Raw genomic sequence first — 18,557 nt, 5'->3', positions numbered from 1 at the left:
AACAATAATCTATGTGATGCTGAAAAAATGGCTATCGAGACAACTAAATTCATGCGATGTTAAATACATGGCTTTAGAGACAACTAACTACAGTTGATGTTGAAAAAATGGCTTTAGAGACAACTAAATTCATGTGACGCTAAATACATGGCTTTAGAGACAACTAACTACAGTTGATGCTGAAAAAAATGGCTTTAGAGACAACTAAAGTCATGTGACGCTAAATAAATGGCTTTAGAGATGACTAATTACAGTTGATGCTAAAAAAAATGGCTTTAGAGACAATTAAATTCATGTGATGCTAAAAATATGGATTTAGCAACAACCAATATCCATGTGATGCTAAAAACATGGTTTTAGAGGCAACCAACATTCGTCTGATGCTGAAATGTATCTTTAGAGGCACCAGAATATACATGACACTAAAAACCATATAATTAGAGCAACCATGTTTATGTGATGTTCATCGGCTATTTTCTTCATCGTCTCGTTTTTTCGTCTTCGTCAGCGTTTTGAGTTCTTCGTCGTTCTTTTTTGCTTTTTGTTGTTTTTCAGATTTTTTTTTTCGTTTTCCAATTGTTACATATTTGTTGTTTTTTCGTTTTTTTTTATTTCATCCGTTTTTTTCATTTTTGTAATTATTTAAGATATGTTGTTACATATTTGTTGTTTCTTTTCATTTTTTTATTATTTTATATCTGTTTTTTTTCGTTTTTTTAATTATTTCAGATCTGTTTTTTTTTTTCTGATGTAATATAAGTTACTCACTTTATTTTTTTGTTTGCGTCAGAATCAATGTTAAGTTTGTATGAATTTTTCCTATTTTTTTTGAATTTTGTTCATCTTTCGAATTTAATGGTAAAATGCAAAAAAAAAAAAAATTTTTTGACCTACACCTTGACATATTGCTGCGGTTCCTAGTCAAAACCGCAGCAATATGATTATTCTATATTAGTAAAATAGAGTATATTGCTGCGGTTTTTCTTAAAAACCGGAGCAATATACTAAATTTTACTAATATAAAATAAATATATTGCTGCGATTTTACCCGAAAACTGCAGCAATATGTTCAAATATTGCTGCGGTTTTATTAATTACCTATTGCTGCCCCCTTAATTGTTGCGCGGCCAAAACCGCCGCAATAGGCTACTTTTTGACCGCAACAATAAGCATTTATTCTACTAGTGTTTCGTGGTTTCTCTCTCGAGGTGGTGAATCAATTTTGAGGATAAAGTTAGGCTTAACAATGGCAAAAACACATATAAAGTTTCAGAATTCATCAATGGTGGACTTTTTTTCACATTTGTAAATCAGCATTGTAGTTTCAAAATGAGGAACCACTTATGATCATTTGAGAAAACGAGCGAAAATTTTTGCTCATTTGGGCAAAAATGTTTGCTCATATTCCCAAATGAGTTGAAATGTTTGCCCATCTAAGAAAGTTTGGTCATTTGGGCAAATGAGCGAGAGCAATTAGAAATGAGTAGAATTTTGCTCATTTGGAGAATTTAAAATGAACAATGATCCAAAAGTAGTTTTAGGTATATCATCAGCATAGTACATTGAGATTTACTACAAATTTTGCAAGCTATTTCTTCTTCTGGAGTTAAGTGTAAAGTTGGGTACTCAACTTTGCCCAAATTGCAGTTTACTCACCCTGGTTGTAAAAGTTGCAGCTTGGGTATCCAAACCCAACTTATGTTACTTTTGCTATTAAATTTAATAAAATGATAATAAAAATTTATTTGTACATTAAATATTCATTTCTCTTTATAAAAAAAAAATTATATCTTACTCTCTCCTTCCCCCCACTAGACCACCAGCCCACCATCCCACCAGCCACCTCCTCCCACCACCCACCTCCTCCCACCATTTCCCCCTCTGTATTTCTTAAACAACTACTTAGGAACTTCCGAACGCCACCATACCACCACAACACCACATCACTTCTTACGATGGACTAATAACACTGTCATACCACCACAACATTGCTCATGACGCACCGGCAAACTACCAACACCAGTGAATTCAACTTCTCAACAAGTAATCTCCTCTTGTTCGTGCATTACATCAATCTCTTTCTCTTTCTCTTCCTCTTTTTTGTTCTTTCTTTCTTACTCTATATTTTTTCTTCTTTGTTGGGTTTTTTTATTATTTTTTCAAAAATCCTAACTTGTGATTTTCTTATAAATTTCATGTTTTGGGGAATACTCAATTCGATTTGCACGATTTTCTCATCTGGATGATTGTTGATTTTTCGATTTGACAAGATTGGATCTGTTTGATTTGTTTTTTAGGGTTTTGTTTTTGGTTTGATTTGGGGGAATTTTTAACAATGAAAGGTGGGAGTTCTGATGGAGAAAAGAAACCTCCTGAAAGTGGAGGAGATCATGATGGTGAGGTGGTGATAGGGGAGCCTAAAGCCAAGAGAGATGAAGATGGCTTCTCAACTTGAATTTTTTGAGAAAACTTATCAAGGTATTATTTTCATGTTCCTTTTAATCACTAGTGGAAAAAATGAAGAAGGGTTGCGCTGAAAAAGGCCCGTAGGGCTGCGCTTTTTGACAGCAGTCCTTTCAATAGCAGCCATTCACATTTTTAGTAGGGCTGCGCTAGAAAAGCGCAGCCCTTCACTGCGCCTTTTAGGTAAAAGCGCAGCCCTTCATTGCTAGAAGGGCTGCGCTTTTACCTAAAACGCGCAACCCTTCCTACCAAAAAAAAAGTATAAATTTTTTTATTTGACATTTTTTACTCATAATCTCATATTTTCTGAAATTATACAGAAGAGAAGAGAAGAGAAACGAAACGAAAATAAACCCAAAACAAAAAAAAGAACGAAACGAAAATGAAAAAAAGGAACAAAAACTAATATACAGAAGAGAAGAAATTATAGATCTGAAAATACAAGAACATTAATCAAAACGAATATGATAATACAAGAACATTAATCAAAACAAAGTGAAGTATACAAGAACATTAAATCAAAACAAAAAGAAGTATACAAGAACATTAATCAAAACAAAGAGAAGTATACAAGAACATTAATCAAAACAAAGAGAAGTATACAAGAACATTTATAGATCTAAAAATACAAGAACTACCTCCAAACATTAACCTAATAATGTTTAAATACATGAAACAAAACCCTAATACATAATTAAGGAAAAAAAATTCGGAAATACTTAAAATGCCTATTTGGAGGCTTAACCGAACTCGGATGGCTTAAAAAGCCTAAACATCACTGCATAGCGGTGAGTTTGACTCGTTGGCCCATTCCGCTTCCGAAAAGGTATCACAATAGGCAATCGGACTCCGTCGGCATGATTCGTGCAAATCATTTCAGGCTTTTTGTCGCGTTTGTCGCATTTTCTGGGAGTTTTTGAGAGAGAAGGAGGAAAGGGAGGAGGGTCGTGAGAGAGGAGGAGAAGGAGGAAAATAGATGAGGGACGTGAGAGAGGAGAGAGAATGAGGGATAATATATCTGAAGCCCGCTCAATATTTCAAAGCCCGCGATTTTTTAATTTCAATCTTTTTTAAGAAGGGCTGCGCTTTACTTCAAAAGCGCAGCCCTACTTAGTCAGAAGGGCTGCGCTTTTTATAAAAGCGTAGCCCTTCACTTAGTAGGGCTGTGCTTTTAGGAAAAGCGCAGCCCTTCTGAAGTAAGAAGGGTTGCGCTTTTGAAGAAAAGCGCAGCCCTACTAAGTGAAGGGTTGCGCTTTTCTTCAAAAGTGCAACCCTTCTGTTATGTAGGGCTGCGCTTTTGTACAAAAGCGCAACCCTTCACTAGTAGGGTTGCGCTTTTATCAAAAGCGCAGCCCTTCCTTTTTTTTCCCTTAGTGAATTTTTTGTTTTAATTGTATTTCCTGTTTAATTAGAAAGGATTTTTGTTGTTTTGATGATTTGTTATTGATTTTATTCTGGTTTTGTTTGACAGTTGTAGCTTACCCTAGGGCTGGCAATCCCAAAACACGACCTGATAACACGTCACGAACTCGACCTGAAATTACTGAGAGAAACACGAACCTGAACACGAATGACACGAAGTAAACCCGATTAGTTACATTTATCATATTATGCAACTATTCTACTTTTTATTTCATTTTTTATGCACTTGTGGGGCAACCTGAAATCAACACGAAACCAAACACGAACACGACCCACTAACAAGAATCCTCAGCCCTATTGTTGAAATATTTTCAATGGATATTTAAATTTTTGAGTAAAACAGTAATTGTTATTCTAGTTTTTCAGGCCAAACAACTTTTTGTATTCATTATATTTAAAGTTAACAGAGTTGTACTTTGAGTAAGAGAATTGCAACTTTTACAACTAAGATGAAAAAACTGCAATTTTATGCAAAGTTTAGCATCCTCTTTTATGCTTAGCTCTCTGCTCCCCTTTTGTTTAAAATTGTTAAACAAACCCGTTTCCCTTATTCTTAGTGTCCAAACAATCAAACAAATATATCCACATTGTCCCAAAAAGATAAAACTTCTCATTCATCAAACTGCATCGAAGTAGTAACAGTTCTAGCCCAAAGCTTAAGACATTTCTTCATATCTTCAGCTGTAGAAACCCTTGCCATCCTTAGTCTAAGCAAAGGCGAATCCGGTCTCTTTACTAACCATGCCTCGGATAGATATGGCTTCGTTTTTTCGTCGCTTTCGACTTCTTTATCATCCAATGTGCTCGCTCCATAATTCTCATTTTTTGTAGTCACAACATTCCCCCCTATTCTTTGCAACCCTGGAACTACTGTCATCGTTCGAGGCGAAAGCTGGTCCTCTTCGAATTCGAATCCTAAATCCATAAACCCTTTTAGCTCCTCTTGTTCAAGATCATGTAAAGTGCTGCAACTTAGGAATCTTTGCAATTTTTGGCCTTTGTAGCTTGAATGACTTAAACTCTTGCGTGTTCTTTGAATCGATGGAGATGATGATTGTGATCGAATTTTCTTGGTTATTAGATTTAATCTTGAGGGTCTTTTCCTTCCAACACGAGTTTCAGGTTCCTTCACTTCAACTTCAACTTCGGTGTTGAAATCAACCTTGAAATATGAAATAAACATAGCAATAGAAATTACACTGCAGTTGCACGTCATGTACTTGATATAATATATTCTAAAACTCTTTCTTTCTTTAAACTGTGTTATTATTAGACTTGCGAAAAGGTAGTGGTTATTGATACAACAAATAAGGGATAATTTCATGAGAACCAGTAGAACAACCAACAACGCAATCTCACTTTCTCTATACTAATATATTAAAAGACGTTTCTTACAAAATACTAGCATTTTTTGCACGCTATGCGTGCATGTTCTATTAATTTTTTTATTTTTCTCAATGAGTTATTCATCAGTGTTATAAAATATTTGATCCGAAAATACATTTATAATTATTGTTAACTTTTTACTATATTTTTCCTAAATCAATGTTTCATTGGTTTTATTTGTTATTTGTTCATCATTATTCAAATATATTATCGAGAGAAGGAAATATGCATTAGAAGAAAGTCTTTGCTCAAATAAAGTGGAATAATTTATATATCAAGTTCAATCGTCGAAAAGAGTTTGATTTATATGATAGAGATTATCGAAGAATAATCAACATTTAGGTTTTAAATATTATGAGTATAATTATTAATATGAAATTCAAGTTTTAGTTTTTCTTCTAATCGTGTCAATCAAGTTATATTATCAAATCAATTTTTTAATAAACTTTTTCACACATAGGTAATAAGAGGAAATCATTCTCCTTAATTTAATATTCAATTGAAAATTCAAATTCAAATTCAATTCCCCTATTAACTTGTTCACTATATATGGCAAGTAGGAAGAAAAAATATTTATATGATAATTTAATTTCATAAAAGGTATATTAGACTTTTTATGAGAGGACACCATCTTCCTCATTCCTTCACTTATATGATAGAGATATGTTGATACGTGAAGACCCACGTTCACTAGAAACTTGCAATGGTAATTGCCATATACTTAACAAGGAATAGGTAATTGTCATATACTTAACAAGGAATATGTATGTGTTGTCATGTGCAACCCCTCAATTACTTGAAACGTGCCATCAATTGACATATGCTTAACAAGGAATATGTACTACTTCCTCCTTTTCGTTTTAAATGCAACAAAGGGGTATTTTTTTGTGAGATATAAAATATTCCTTTGTTGCATTTAAAACGAAACGGAGGAAATACAAAACTTTCTTTACTAATTCTAACATGCAATCAATAACTTCTAAATTAAAAAGTCTTACCATTTCAACAAACTATTGGATATGTTCTTTACTCCTCATAAATATATATAAGTTGAAACATATTTATATATAACAAACTAATGTGAAATAAGTATAAGCTCACAATATAGCAGCATTATTCAAAGTAATACTTTGAGGTATTGCCCGAGCAATATACTAGTTTGTAACATTACATGCAACACTCAATGTTATTGGTTGATGACAATTATTCTTTTCCTAACTTAAATTTAAAATAATAATTTTATTTAAATCTAGTGATATGGACTAATAATATTGTGTGACTCATATAAATATGAATAGTACAAAGAATTGGGACAGGAAATTTGGGTTCTAACCCAATTACCCAAGCATGCATCATGGGAGTACTGAGTAGCTATATATCAAGTTAATAACTGATGATCTTTATTCACTCCCGAAAAATTGATATCGTTGAGTGAGAATGGTAATTTAGATTTTTATTGCTGATTGAGTAGAAAATAGGTCAAGTCAAATAGAAGTTTTAGTTTAAATGAAGTTGGGTCAACAAGCGGGGTTGATGTCGGGTCAAGATGAGTCAAAGTCAAAGACATATGGGATGATTTTAATTTGGCTAGTTGCAAGACGTATCAGGTTAAATCAGGTTGTGGATCAAAATTTTGTTCGGATACAAGTTATTTCACGGGTCATCTACTTATACGGTTACCTCTATGCCAGATCATACTTGGTGCCGTTGATGTAACCTTAAATGACATTGGTCTTGGTTCGGGTTAGGTTCAAATGTTTTTTAGGTCCAATTAGTTATGGTCATACTCGATTTTGGGATCCCTCTTTACAAGGCGTGACTCGTGAGACTCGTGAGACTCGGTCTTAAAACCTTTGAGATTGAATGTGATGTCAACACCTACCACTAGGCTATCACCTAATATGAGGTTGCTAATAAAAGTTTTTTGTGAGAGACAACCTTTTAAAGTTTTTTGGGCAACTTCAAACCTTAATGAATTTTTATTTGTTGAAAACAACCTTAACCAGATTTCCGAGGTTGACTCACCGGATTCCGGTGTTGACTTCACTTAGTGAGTCATGTGACCTCACTTGACTTCATTAAACCCAAAATTTCCCCCATTTCCCTCCTTTTTCCCACCCCTTAACATCCATCTCACTTTTCTCTCTCTTTTCCTCAATCTCTATTTTTCCCAAAGCTTGAAGAATCTCAATTCTTCATTTTATGCCTATGTGTGCATCATCAAGGGGAAAAAAGTTTCTTGCACGGCAAAATTGGTCTGTGAGCGTTTAATTGAAGCTAAATTCCAAGTTTCCATTGTTGTGGTTTGAAGAAAAGTATCTTAGAGAAAGAAGTGATTCCCCTCTCTCTAACTGTGTTGCCATTTTTAAGGCTTTGTTTGGCTAACCAATTTCCATCACCACTTAAACCAAGCCTAAGTTCAAGTTTGTTTTCATCAGATGAACAACACCCATATCTTCTTTCTTCATAATATCATCATCCTTTGTTTTTCCTTTGATATTAAGTTCAATAATTTTGGGTTACTTTCACCCATTCTTTTGATTAGAGAAATGATTTATTATAAGATCAAACACTTACATGAAAAAATATGCATAATATAAGGAAGACTAACAAAATGTGAAAAAGTGATAAAAAAAACACCATTGTTCTGGTTTGAAGAAAGTATCCTAGAGAGAGAAGATTTTTTTCTTGCTATGCAAGCATTGTTTTCCCTTGATGATGCACAAATAGTACGAAGATAAAGAATTGAGATTCTTCAAGCTTTGGGAAAAATGGAGATTGAGGAAAAAAAGATAGAAAGGTGAGATGAATGTTAAGGGGTGGGGAAAAGGAGGAAAATGGGGGGAGTTTTTGGGTTTAATGAAATCACGTGAGATCACTTGACTTATTAAGTGAAGTCAACACTGAAATCCGGTGAGTCAACACGGGACATGTGGTCAAAGTTATTTTAAACAAAAAAAAAATTCATTAAGGTTTGAAGTTGCCAAAAAAAATTTAAAAGGTTATCTTTCACAAAAACTTGTTTTTAAGAAGTCGTCTGATCTGACAAAAAACTCTGCTAATAATGGTATTAAAGGTCCAGTGGGAATAGTAAACATGATTTCGATGTATCATTTTATTCCCCTTGAGTGGTCACACATATAATGGAACTTCATTATAAACTTTCAAAGTTCAACGAATATGCATATCATCTTTCCTCAACCGAAGTCGTTATGACTGAATCATAATTAGGGAGCTATTAAAAACTACGATGATCTTATAAACCAACTCAAATTTGTTACGATCGTTAATCAAGAGATGATTGGATTTGTGGGTACACTGGTGACTCGAAGTAGACCCAATCCAACCTCAAATTAGTCAAGAACCGACTTGACTCGAAACATCATGGCCCGACTCAATAATTATCTGATCCGTACTTAACACAAACCCAAAATTACCAACCATTAACTCATCCATTACCTAATTCTTCATGACCCAAAACTGACCAAACAGATTCCAATATAAACATGAAAGATAAGCAACTAAAATTTGACCCAAACCAGATTTCATCTAACCTAACTTGAACTTGATTTGGAGGTTACGTTAACCCATTGTGACCTATATATCTGAATATACTTGAAAGACGAGATGATCCAATCGTAACCCGATTTGAATATTCGAATTTACACCTCTTCGTTAAAATCTTCCCTGCCCTTCCTAGTGTTCTATTCACAAGTTTTGGCTATCTAGTATATTGACCCATTCTGGGCCAATTTGAATATAACCTGAAATACGAAATGAACAAATAATAACGTGACCTATCTGAATTGACACCTTTGTGTTCAAACTTTTCTTGTTCTTCCCTGTATTATATTCATAATCTTTGACTATCTAGTTTGTCTCATCTCCAGGGGGCGGATCTTTTAAGGGGCAGGACTGGGCCTGGCCCCTACAAGATTTTGGGGAAAAAAATATAATACGACTTGAATATTTTCTCTAGCCCAATAAAAAAAGCCCAAAACATTGACTCACAGCTACTGACATTTCGTAAAGAATCAAAAGTAGGAAATGGGGAGTGGCAGCCGGGACCCACTATTGTCAATAGTGACATGTGATGGTGATTGGTGATGTTTTTTTTTTTACTTTCCTTCTCTTATGTAATGAGAGAATTGTTAAACATCTTTCCTACTTTCAACTCTTACCTTGTTTCTCACCACAACAAAGTCAAAAAAGAAATCATTCCGAAGACGTCTCCCTCCAGGCCCCCCCGGATGGCCCATCGTTGGTAACCTCTTCCAGATGGCTAACTCTGGTAAGCCACTGAAATTACCCACTTTCTTTGTCGCGCTCGCGAATTTTTTTTAATATGGGCGAACGTCCAGCCAGGACGTTCGCCCCATGGGTGGAACGTCCGGCCAGGACGTTCGCCCCATGGGTGGAACGTCCGGCCAGGTGGTTCGCCCCATGGGTGGAACGTCCGGCCAGGACGTTCGCCCCATGGGTGGAACGTCCTGGCCGGACGTTCGCCCCATGGCCGGAACGTCCTGGCCGGACGTTCATGTCATGGGGTGAACGTCCTCGCCGGACGTTCGCCCATATCAAAAAAAAATTCGCGAGCCTTTAACCTGGTGGTGGGGGTGACACCTGTACCTGGTGGTCGGGGTGACGCGAAGGTGGTGGGGGGTGATGCGAAGGTGGTGGTGGTTGGGGAGGTAGGCGATGACAGGTGGTGGTGGGGTGGTGGGTAGTGTGGAAAAAAAGGAAGGGTAAGATGGTCCAAAAAAATAAACTTTGGACGATTTTAAGTAAATTTGGGGCGAGGTATAGAAGTTCAGATGTAATAAAGTACTGACATTTCTTTCTTTTCATTTCTTTTTCATTTGTTTTGGGGCGTTTTTTTTTAATTTCATTTATCAATTATTACTAATGATTTTTATCTTTATCCAAATTTGTCATACATATTTTACTTTATGATATACTTCCTCCGTTTCAAAATAAGTGCAACATTTGCATAGTGTTTACTATTCACAGTTTAAACTTTAATTAGCTTTGGTGATTTACATTTTAGGAAAAACATAGTCATGTGGGATCTTGTTAGATTCGTCTGAATGTGAATTTTTTTAATATCAACTTTTTATAATTTTTACTTATTGATAATTGAAGATATTAACGGTTAAAATAATGCATTGGCAAACGTGAAAACAAGAAGTGTTGCACTTATTTAGAAACAGAGGAAGTATAAAGATTCAAACTTTAACACTAAACTAATTTATAGTTTAATTAGTTTTTTTTGATGTTTTTATTTTATTTTGGACCTAGAAATAATATTCATATGTTTTTATAATTTTTAGAATTTTATAGATGTTATTTTAAATTTTTTTGGCCCCTAGTTACAAAAGTTCCAAGATCTGCCACTGTTCATCTCCTATTCTCCTCCCCATATATAAACATAATTGTGAATTGTGATATATGGGTCTTCCTCAAATAAAAGAGCTATAAATTGAAAACTCTATAAATATGACATTTGGTTTTTCCTTAAAATGGATCCTAACCATTACAAGCACAATACAATAGAAAAAAATTTACATATACAATCCCAACTTTTATCAGTCATTTCGAATTTCATCACTTTATAATTTAAATATCATCATTTCGAGTTCCATCACTTTATAATTTAAATATCATCCCAAGTTTTGATCATGAGTTCATGACCATCTTATGTGATCACTTAAATCTAATGCCAATCTCTGTTGATAGATTGATCTTGAAAGTCTAGATTAGTTGTGAATATATGCAACGCTTTTGTGATATCCAGATAGAAAACATCCTATATGCAAAAAGAGATCAATTACAGTAGGCAAGTTTTCTGAAAAGGGTGACCAATAATACAACTCGTGCAAGCAACTCAAAGAAACAATTATTCTCTGTTCGGTTGAAGATACAACTTTTTCAGTGTAAGATTATTTTGTTATGAAATTTTTTTATGATTATAAACACAATTGCCATTCATTTGCTCTTATCTGAAACCTTGTAAGAAAAGTTAGAGACAAGAGGAAAAATTAAATTGGGGCATAGATGGTTCTTAAACGATAAATATAAATACAAGTATACAACGTAATGAACATAGAGGAAAATGTCAGGATAACTAACTTTAACCCTTCTAATCTCCAATATATTGATGGGTGGGATGCATTTCATTGAAGAGTTAGTTTTGTGTCGGACTCGTCCGACCATAATCTTTGGTCGGACGACTTTCAGGTGGTTTCAATTTTTTTCAGTTAGTCTTAATTTTTTTTCAGTTAGTCTTCATTTTTTTTCAGTTAGTCTTAATTTGTTTTCAGTTAGTCTTCATTTTTTTTCAGTTAGTCTAATTGAAAGTAAGTTACCTCTAAATGAAAGTAACTTAGGTCTAACTGAAAGTAACTTAGGTCTAACTGAAAGTAACTTAGGTCTAACTGAAAGTAACTTAGGTCTAAATGAAAGTAACTTAGGTCATTTTTTTTCAGGTAATCTTCATTTTTTTTCAGGTAGTCTTCATTTTTTTTCAGTTAGTCTTTTTTTTTCAGTTGGTTTCAAAAAAAATTTAAACACCAACTGAAACATATAAAACACCAACTGAAAGAAATAAAGAACTAACTGAAAGAAATAAAAGAACTAATAACTGAAAGAAATAAAGAACTAACTGAAAGAATAAAAAGACCAACTGAAAGAAATAAAAAACGAACTGAAAGAATACAAAAACTAACTGAAACAATACAAAAACCAACTGAAAGAAAAAAAGAACTAACTGAAAGATATAAGCATTAACTGAAAAAATGTCAAAAAAGCATAATACCTTTCTTAAACCACTGGAATCCCTAACTCTACATATACTTCATAGTAGTAGTACAAAATGAATGATTTCAAGCAACAGAAAGTAAAATCTAAGTTAAGTTCAAGCAACTCTTGGCTTGAACCAAGCCAGATATCTCCCCAACTGCATTATTGCAATATGATTGAGCTTTTTGAAACTCCGGCAAACAACGACTTCGCCGAAGTTCGAGGTTCATCGCCGGAGATTCCGTCAGAAAAATGAGAGAACTTCACGTGCGAAATCGAGAGGGGAAATTGGTGATATTGAGGTGGTCAGAGAAGAGAGAAAGGAGGCCGGTGTGCTAGTTTTAAGAAGCAATTTATGGGGCCTTGTAGTGGTAATGGCAGCAATAGTACATAGTGGGGAGAAGAAGAAGAGAAAAGAGAAAGTGGTGCGTACAGAGTTTGAGTTTTGGGCTCAGCCCGTCTGACAGTAAGTATTGGTCAGACGGTCTGACCCAATACTTTCACTTTATTGAAAATTATTTTTGTACGGAAAACGCTTTTTAAGTGGAAACCCGATTTTAGATTAGTTTTTAACTTTTTTGTTTGATTCCTTTTAAGAAAATTTAGCAATAAAGGAAAACTAAATAAAGGGAAGATGAAGAATGAGGGAATGTGAAAGAAGAAATAAGTAAGAAAGAAAATAGTGGTTGTCTCTTCTTTAATAAACTATTGTCCATCTATTACAAATGAAACTTTTTTTAGGGGTAAATGTTACATGGTATCAAAACAAATCACGCCGTATCGTATCGTCTATGTCGTAACTGTTTTCAAATTTATCGAATCGATATTACCCGCATCGTAAATGCGCAAAAGAAACCGTGTTTCAAACGGGTTCTAGGGATATCTAATGGTTTAGTCGATATTTGGCGGTAAAACAACCGCATCATCTCCGTTCACGTATCACCGTGACCGTTACCGCGAATGTGACTGAAACCGAAACAGAGATGATTCTCTTGCTTTCTTTTTTCTTTACAAGAGAGAGAATTATTTGTCATTCATATATTACACATTAAACAAAATACAAAATAAAATTAGTGCAATACTTCTATCTAGCTTGCTAGATATTCCCCCATTGTCCTAGCTGATTCATTTTTCTATCTTCATTTGTCTATCATAGTTAACAAACTTTGACACTAAAATATAATCGTTATGTAGATAAAATATGATCATGTTTTCGCCATGATACCAAATATCAGCTTTTATAATTTTTGTTATATATATATTAAAACATAGAAAAATTTGTAAAAAGACTTTTTAGAAGTTCAATTTTGCGAAAAATAATCTTTTAAAGTACTATTTGCATAAAAAAATCACAAATTTAATTTTTTTTTTTTAAAGACGAAAACTATTCCCATTTTCTGGTGTGGTTTTGAAATGCATAGGATTGACCCTCTTTATCTTCCACTAACCGCCTATTTCCACTAACTACATTACCACCCATATGCCTCTCAAATACAACACCGGAAAATGAGAATATGTTTCATCTTGCAAAAAAGTTTAAGTTTGTAACTTTTTCTCCAAAAATTGTTTTTTGGAAAATTGATCTATTTTTTCCATTTTTTTCTAAAAGATAAGCATGTTTCCGGAACACGGCTAAAAAGCAAATGGAGCTATAAATAAGGACATAAGAAGTAGGGTGTAATACCTTAGAGATTGAGGCTGTGGATGAATTCATTGAGGCACTCTCTCCCTCCCCATGCGAAGAATCGAACGACGACGAACTCGCCGATTTTAAAGCGGTGCTCATAGAGCTAAGCTCTGTTCGCTCTACATGAATAGGTTCAGATGATAGAACAATGTAGTGAAACCAAAGGCGGTCCATAGCGGCAAGAAGTTCAGACGTGTAGCATTCTGCCATGGAGTGAGGAATGTAGGTAGTGGAAGCAGAAATAAGATGAGAAAAGAAGCAAATAATTTGTAGCATATTTTATGACGGTGTGTTTGGCCTGAGAAAAATTGTTGCGTAAAAGTAAATGTGAGGGCCATGGTCATCCTTAAAAGAGGACAAGAATGAAAAATGTGGACAAAAGCAATGTGACCCTCCACAATTAAACTCGATCCACATACTCTCTACATTAGTTGGACTAAAAGCCAAAGTGTGTTGAGAGGAAAATATTATCACGGCTCATATATATGGAGTATGGTCCCTCAAATTACCTTAGGGATATTGATAGTGTGTTTGGTGATAAGATTGCCTGCGTTGTTCTCTTTGCGTAAGATATTTGTTCTTAGTTAGTATTACTATACTATGTACTTCCTATACTATGGAGAATAATATGAACAATGATATATAACTTACCATAGTTTAACAAACAATTAGATATACATAACTTATTCCCCTTAAAAAAAATATATATACAGATTTTATTACTTTTAAGTTTTTTTTTTTTTTTTTTTTTTTTTGACATCGAGAAAATTTACATTAACTAAAAATGAGAGTACATCCTAAGGATATTGCATCCATTCTAAAAAACAAAGAAACTAAAGCAAACGAAGCATTACATGCTCTTAAAAAACAAGTACAATGATATAAAGAAATAAAGCTGCGAGAAATTTGCTTGCAATGGAGGTCATTAAAGTTGGATAATTGGATGACTTTGTTGCTGATAGGAAAGGAGCGACAAAGACCTGAATAGAGGAGTGGGAAGGGGGGACCTGCTTCACAATCGGGGCAACAAAGAAACAGCGAGTTAAGAGACTCGCAACAGAACCAAGTCACAAACCTGTGTGACTGAATACCCTCTGGAATGGGTATTTCTGGCTTTTCCGGTGAGGAGAAGCTCGAATGCGTTGACGTGCTATAAACCCAATTAACAAATTGGGGAGCCGTTTTCAGATTTCGTTTTGTCAAGGCAATGATCAAGAAGGTCATTACCAAGCGAGACAGAGATCTAAGCATTGTTAGATCTCGAACAAACCTCCGATTCACAAAATCGGAGAGAACAAACCCCAACCATGAAACCACTAGCCACACCAACCTGAACCAATCGTACAGACCAGACCCAACAAAGTGACGACAAAACCTACCTCCAACAAGGACCAAAAACACCAAGCAGATGTTTATATTACCACTACCAAGAACCAGACAACACAGAAAACACCTAGGGCCAACACTAATTACTCGACTCGAACCGGGGACGGGGAAGGGAGGCCACCAACTAGGACCGCAACACTGACAAGGGGAGGGGGAGGGGAAGCTCAGGACAACATCACTAACACTGACCACAGCAACACCACTAACACTAACCGGGGAGGGGGAAGGGCATACTAAACCAAAACTAACGTTAACCAGGGGGATGGGGGAGGGGAAACCAACTGACTCAAACCGAAAACAGGGGAGGGGGAGGGGAGGCCAAACGCCAACTAAACCAAACCCTAGGCGATAATTCTGTGTCGACAAACGAGAAACAGGGGGAAAGGGATCCGAAAACAACTGGCTGAGGGTGGACCCGGACATCTTGGTGCCGCCACCGCCGGAAAGGAACGCGGCGAACGCCGAAAAATACCACGAACGCGAATACCCGAGATCGAAAAACTAAACAAGAAAGCGAAATAACGGCTAAAAAATTAAAGGAACTCGCCGGAGGCCCGCCGGAAGCCAAAGCGGCGCCGGAGCTCCGGCGAGTTCCTAGGGTTTGTGTTGTTTTTTTAGAGAGAGGGCAGAGCGTTTAAGAGATAGAGAGAGAGGTTTTTTCTGTTTTTTGTTACTTTTAAGTATTAACACTCATTAGATAATAATGAAACATGAGCAACTTTATATATGCTCTGCATGCCAAAAAAAAAACAAATAATTAGTTTAGATATTGTAAATGGAAATTTTGCTTTGATTACCTTTCAATTGTTGTTCTTATTATATACTCCATCTATGTCATATTATTCTTCTTTCTTTCCAACTAAAGAAATGATTTCTTCACTCAAAGGATCACGCTTATCATCTTTCCATAGCAACCATAAACCACATGAAAATGCCTTCAGTGGCGATATAAGCGCAAAAAGAGAAATCAATCACTAGTGGAAAAATAAGGAAGGGTTGCAGTTAAAACGGCCCTTAGGGCTGCATTTTTTGCCAGCAGCCCTTTCCATAGCAGCCCTTCAAAACGAAGGGTTGCGGTTTTGTTTCTAAATGCAGCCTTTCGTAGCTAGAGTGGCGTTTGGGGACTAAAACCGCAGCCCTTCTTCAAGTGAAGGGATGCTGTTTTAATCCTAAAACGCAGCCCTTTTATACCAGAAGGGCTGTGTTTTATAAACCGCAACCCTTCTTAAGGTGAAGGGCTGCGGTTTTAATCCTAAAACGCAGCCCTTGAGTTAAAAGGGTTGCAACCCTTCTTAAGGTAAAGGGCTGCAGTTTCAATCCTAAAACGCAGCCCTTTGAGTTAAGAAGCGCTGCGTTTTAGGATTAAAACCGCAACCCTTCGTATTAGATTTTTTTAATTAAAAAATAAAATAAATCTGATGCACCCTGCCCACCCCACACCCTGAACTCCCCCCAGCCAGCCCACCCCACACCCGGCAGCCCACCCCAGCTAGCAGCCCATCCCCCACACCATGCAGCCCCTTGCTTGCAGCCCCCTGCCCACCCCAGCCCACTACCCAGCCCTGCCCACACCCAGCCCACCCCTTCCCACCCCAGCCAGCAACCCTGCCCACCCCTGCCAACACCCAGGCCCACCCCTGCCAACACCCAGGCCCACCCCTGCACATCCCCTGCACCCCTGCACTCCCCCTGCCCACACCCAGGCCCACCCCTGCCAGCAGCCTTGCCCACCCCTTGCATTCCCCCTACCCCAGCCCACCCCTGCCCACCCCTGCACTTCCCTCTGCCCTTCCCCCCCCCCCACCCAGCCCACCCTCTTCACTCCCCTGCACCCCTATCACCAGCCCACCCTCTGCCAACCCCTCCATCCAGTAGCCCCCACCCAGCCCACCCCTTCACTCCCCTGCACCCCTATCACCAGCCCACCCTCTGCCAACCCCTCCATCCAGCAGCCCCCCTACCCCACCCCCACCCAAAACCTCCCTTCGACACAAAAAAAATCGATCAAATTGCAATAATATATGACAAGTTTTTGAACGTAATAATTAACTTTAAATATATTTAATAATGTAAAAAATGTACATAGAATTGATACAAACTAGTAGATATAGCTAAAATGTATCATAAGCAATCATCGGTAATATGTGACGCCAACTTATCCCGAACTTCGTGTATTTCTTCTGCAGTGAAGGCCCTCAAACTTGGTGTGTTATTCATGTAAACCTTGCAAAACAACCAAGGAATAAACACATAATATAAGAATTCAATCATTTAACGTAGTTAGTAGTTCTAAAAATGACATATACCTTCCCGAAATTCAATTAAAAACAAATGCAAGCCTAAAACTCTACACGCTAGTTATATTGTATCTCATATTATCATATTCAAAAAGAAAAATGAGTTAAATAACTCGAGAAATAGGAATTGGACGCGAAAAGGCATAAATAGGCCTAAAATCACATTTATGTTCCCGATATACAACCAACAACAAATGCAAGCCTAAGAATCTACACAATAGTTAAATTATACCTCACATAATCATGTTAAAAGAGAATTTGGGGTTAAATGACTCGATAAGTACGATTTGGGCGCGAAAAGGCAAAAATAGGCCTAAGTTACCTTTTCGTTCCCGAAATGGAACAAACAATAAATGCAAGCCTATAACTCTACACAATAGTTACATTATACCTCATATAAGCATGTTCAAAGAGAATTTGGGGTTAAATGACTCGATAAGTATGATTTGGGAGCGAAAAGGCAAAACTAGGCCTAAATTGACCTTTTCGTTCCCGAAATGCAACAAACAACAATTGCAAACCTAAAAATCTACACAATAGCAATATTATGTCTCATATTATCATGTTCAAAATGAATTTGGGGTTAAATGAATCGATAAACACGATTTGGAAGCATAAAAGGCAAAAATGGGCCTAAACTAACATATACTAATAAGTTACATACCTTTTGAAGATCATTGACTTTAGTGCAACGGTTGACGATATCGAACATGTACCTCAGCACGTAATAGCCACATGCAAGTCCATCTTCTTGTTGCGGACACTAAATGTTCACCAAAGGATGCATCCAATGACATTCATGTTAGATGTGTAGTATGTGGCTAAAAATGTTTCGATATAAGGACAAAAAAATTAGTCATGTTACCTGGACTGAATTCCAAACAGGAGATTTTGATGCTCGAAGTCATGTTGCACTAACATCCTTCATCACACTATATCAATACATTATTATAAGATTAGATGTACTAACTGTTTATATATATAAAGATGATGAATAATGTGTAATATTAATAAGTGTGCATATATTGAGTTTCGATTAGGCTACCTATTTAACAATGATTTGATTAGTAAGGACCATGGTGGTTGTCGACGCAAAGAATCAACGTGGTAGACTTGGT

At 36.2% G+C, this 18,557-nt stretch overlaps 1 protein-coding gene and 1 long non-coding RNA gene across 2 annotated transcripts in view; one reads left to right on the top strand and one right to left on the bottom strand.

Annotated features, from left to right (window-relative positions):
• The first annotated feature begins 1,828 nt into the window (after positions 1-1,828).
• The window catches only part of LOC125499511 (uncharacterized), a 40,751-nt gene continuing 24,022 nt past the window's right edge, over positions 1,829-18,557 (top strand). Inside the window, exons 1-2 of the long non-coding RNA XR_007276387.2 lie at positions 1,829-2,043; positions 2,343-2,478. This is a non-coding gene — a long non-coding RNA (uncharacterized LOC125499511). The remainder of the gene's footprint in view (positions 2,044-2,342; positions 2,479-18,557) is intronic.
• Positions 4,331-14,171, bottom strand: LOC104908935 (hypothetical protein). The gene is made up of 2 exons (XM_010698105.4): positions 13,754-14,171; positions 4,331-5,047 (listed from the first exon to the last, which is right to left on the bottom strand). The coding sequence occupies exons 1-2, from the start codon at positions 14,030-14,032 to the stop codon at positions 4,496-4,498; spliced, it is 831 nt and encodes a 276-aa protein (XP_010696407.1). The 5' UTR covers positions 14,033-14,171; the 3' UTR covers positions 4,331-4,495.

Source organism: Beta vulgaris, chromosome 7, assembly GCF_026745355.1.
Source record: "Beta vulgaris subsp. vulgaris cultivar EL10 chromosome 7, EL10.2, whole genome shotgun sequence".
Taxonomy (NCBI): Eukaryota; Viridiplantae; Streptophyta; class Magnoliopsida; order Caryophyllales; family Amaranthaceae; genus Beta; species Beta vulgaris.
The sequence above is the reverse complement of the archived record's forward strand: the minus strand, read 5'-3'. Positions and strand labels throughout refer to the sequence as shown.

What these genes read in the sequence shown, in the direction of transcription:
- LOC104908935 (XM_010698105.4), bottom strand. Translation starts at nt 14,032, where the DNA reads ATGCTACAAATTATTTGCTTCTTTTCTCATCTTATTTCTGCTTCCACT. An exon ending in CCACAGCCTCAATCTCTAAG is followed by an intron (nt 5,048 to 13,753) that starts GTATTACACCCT and finishes TCATATTTCAAG; the next exon opens with GTTGATTTCAACACCGAAGT.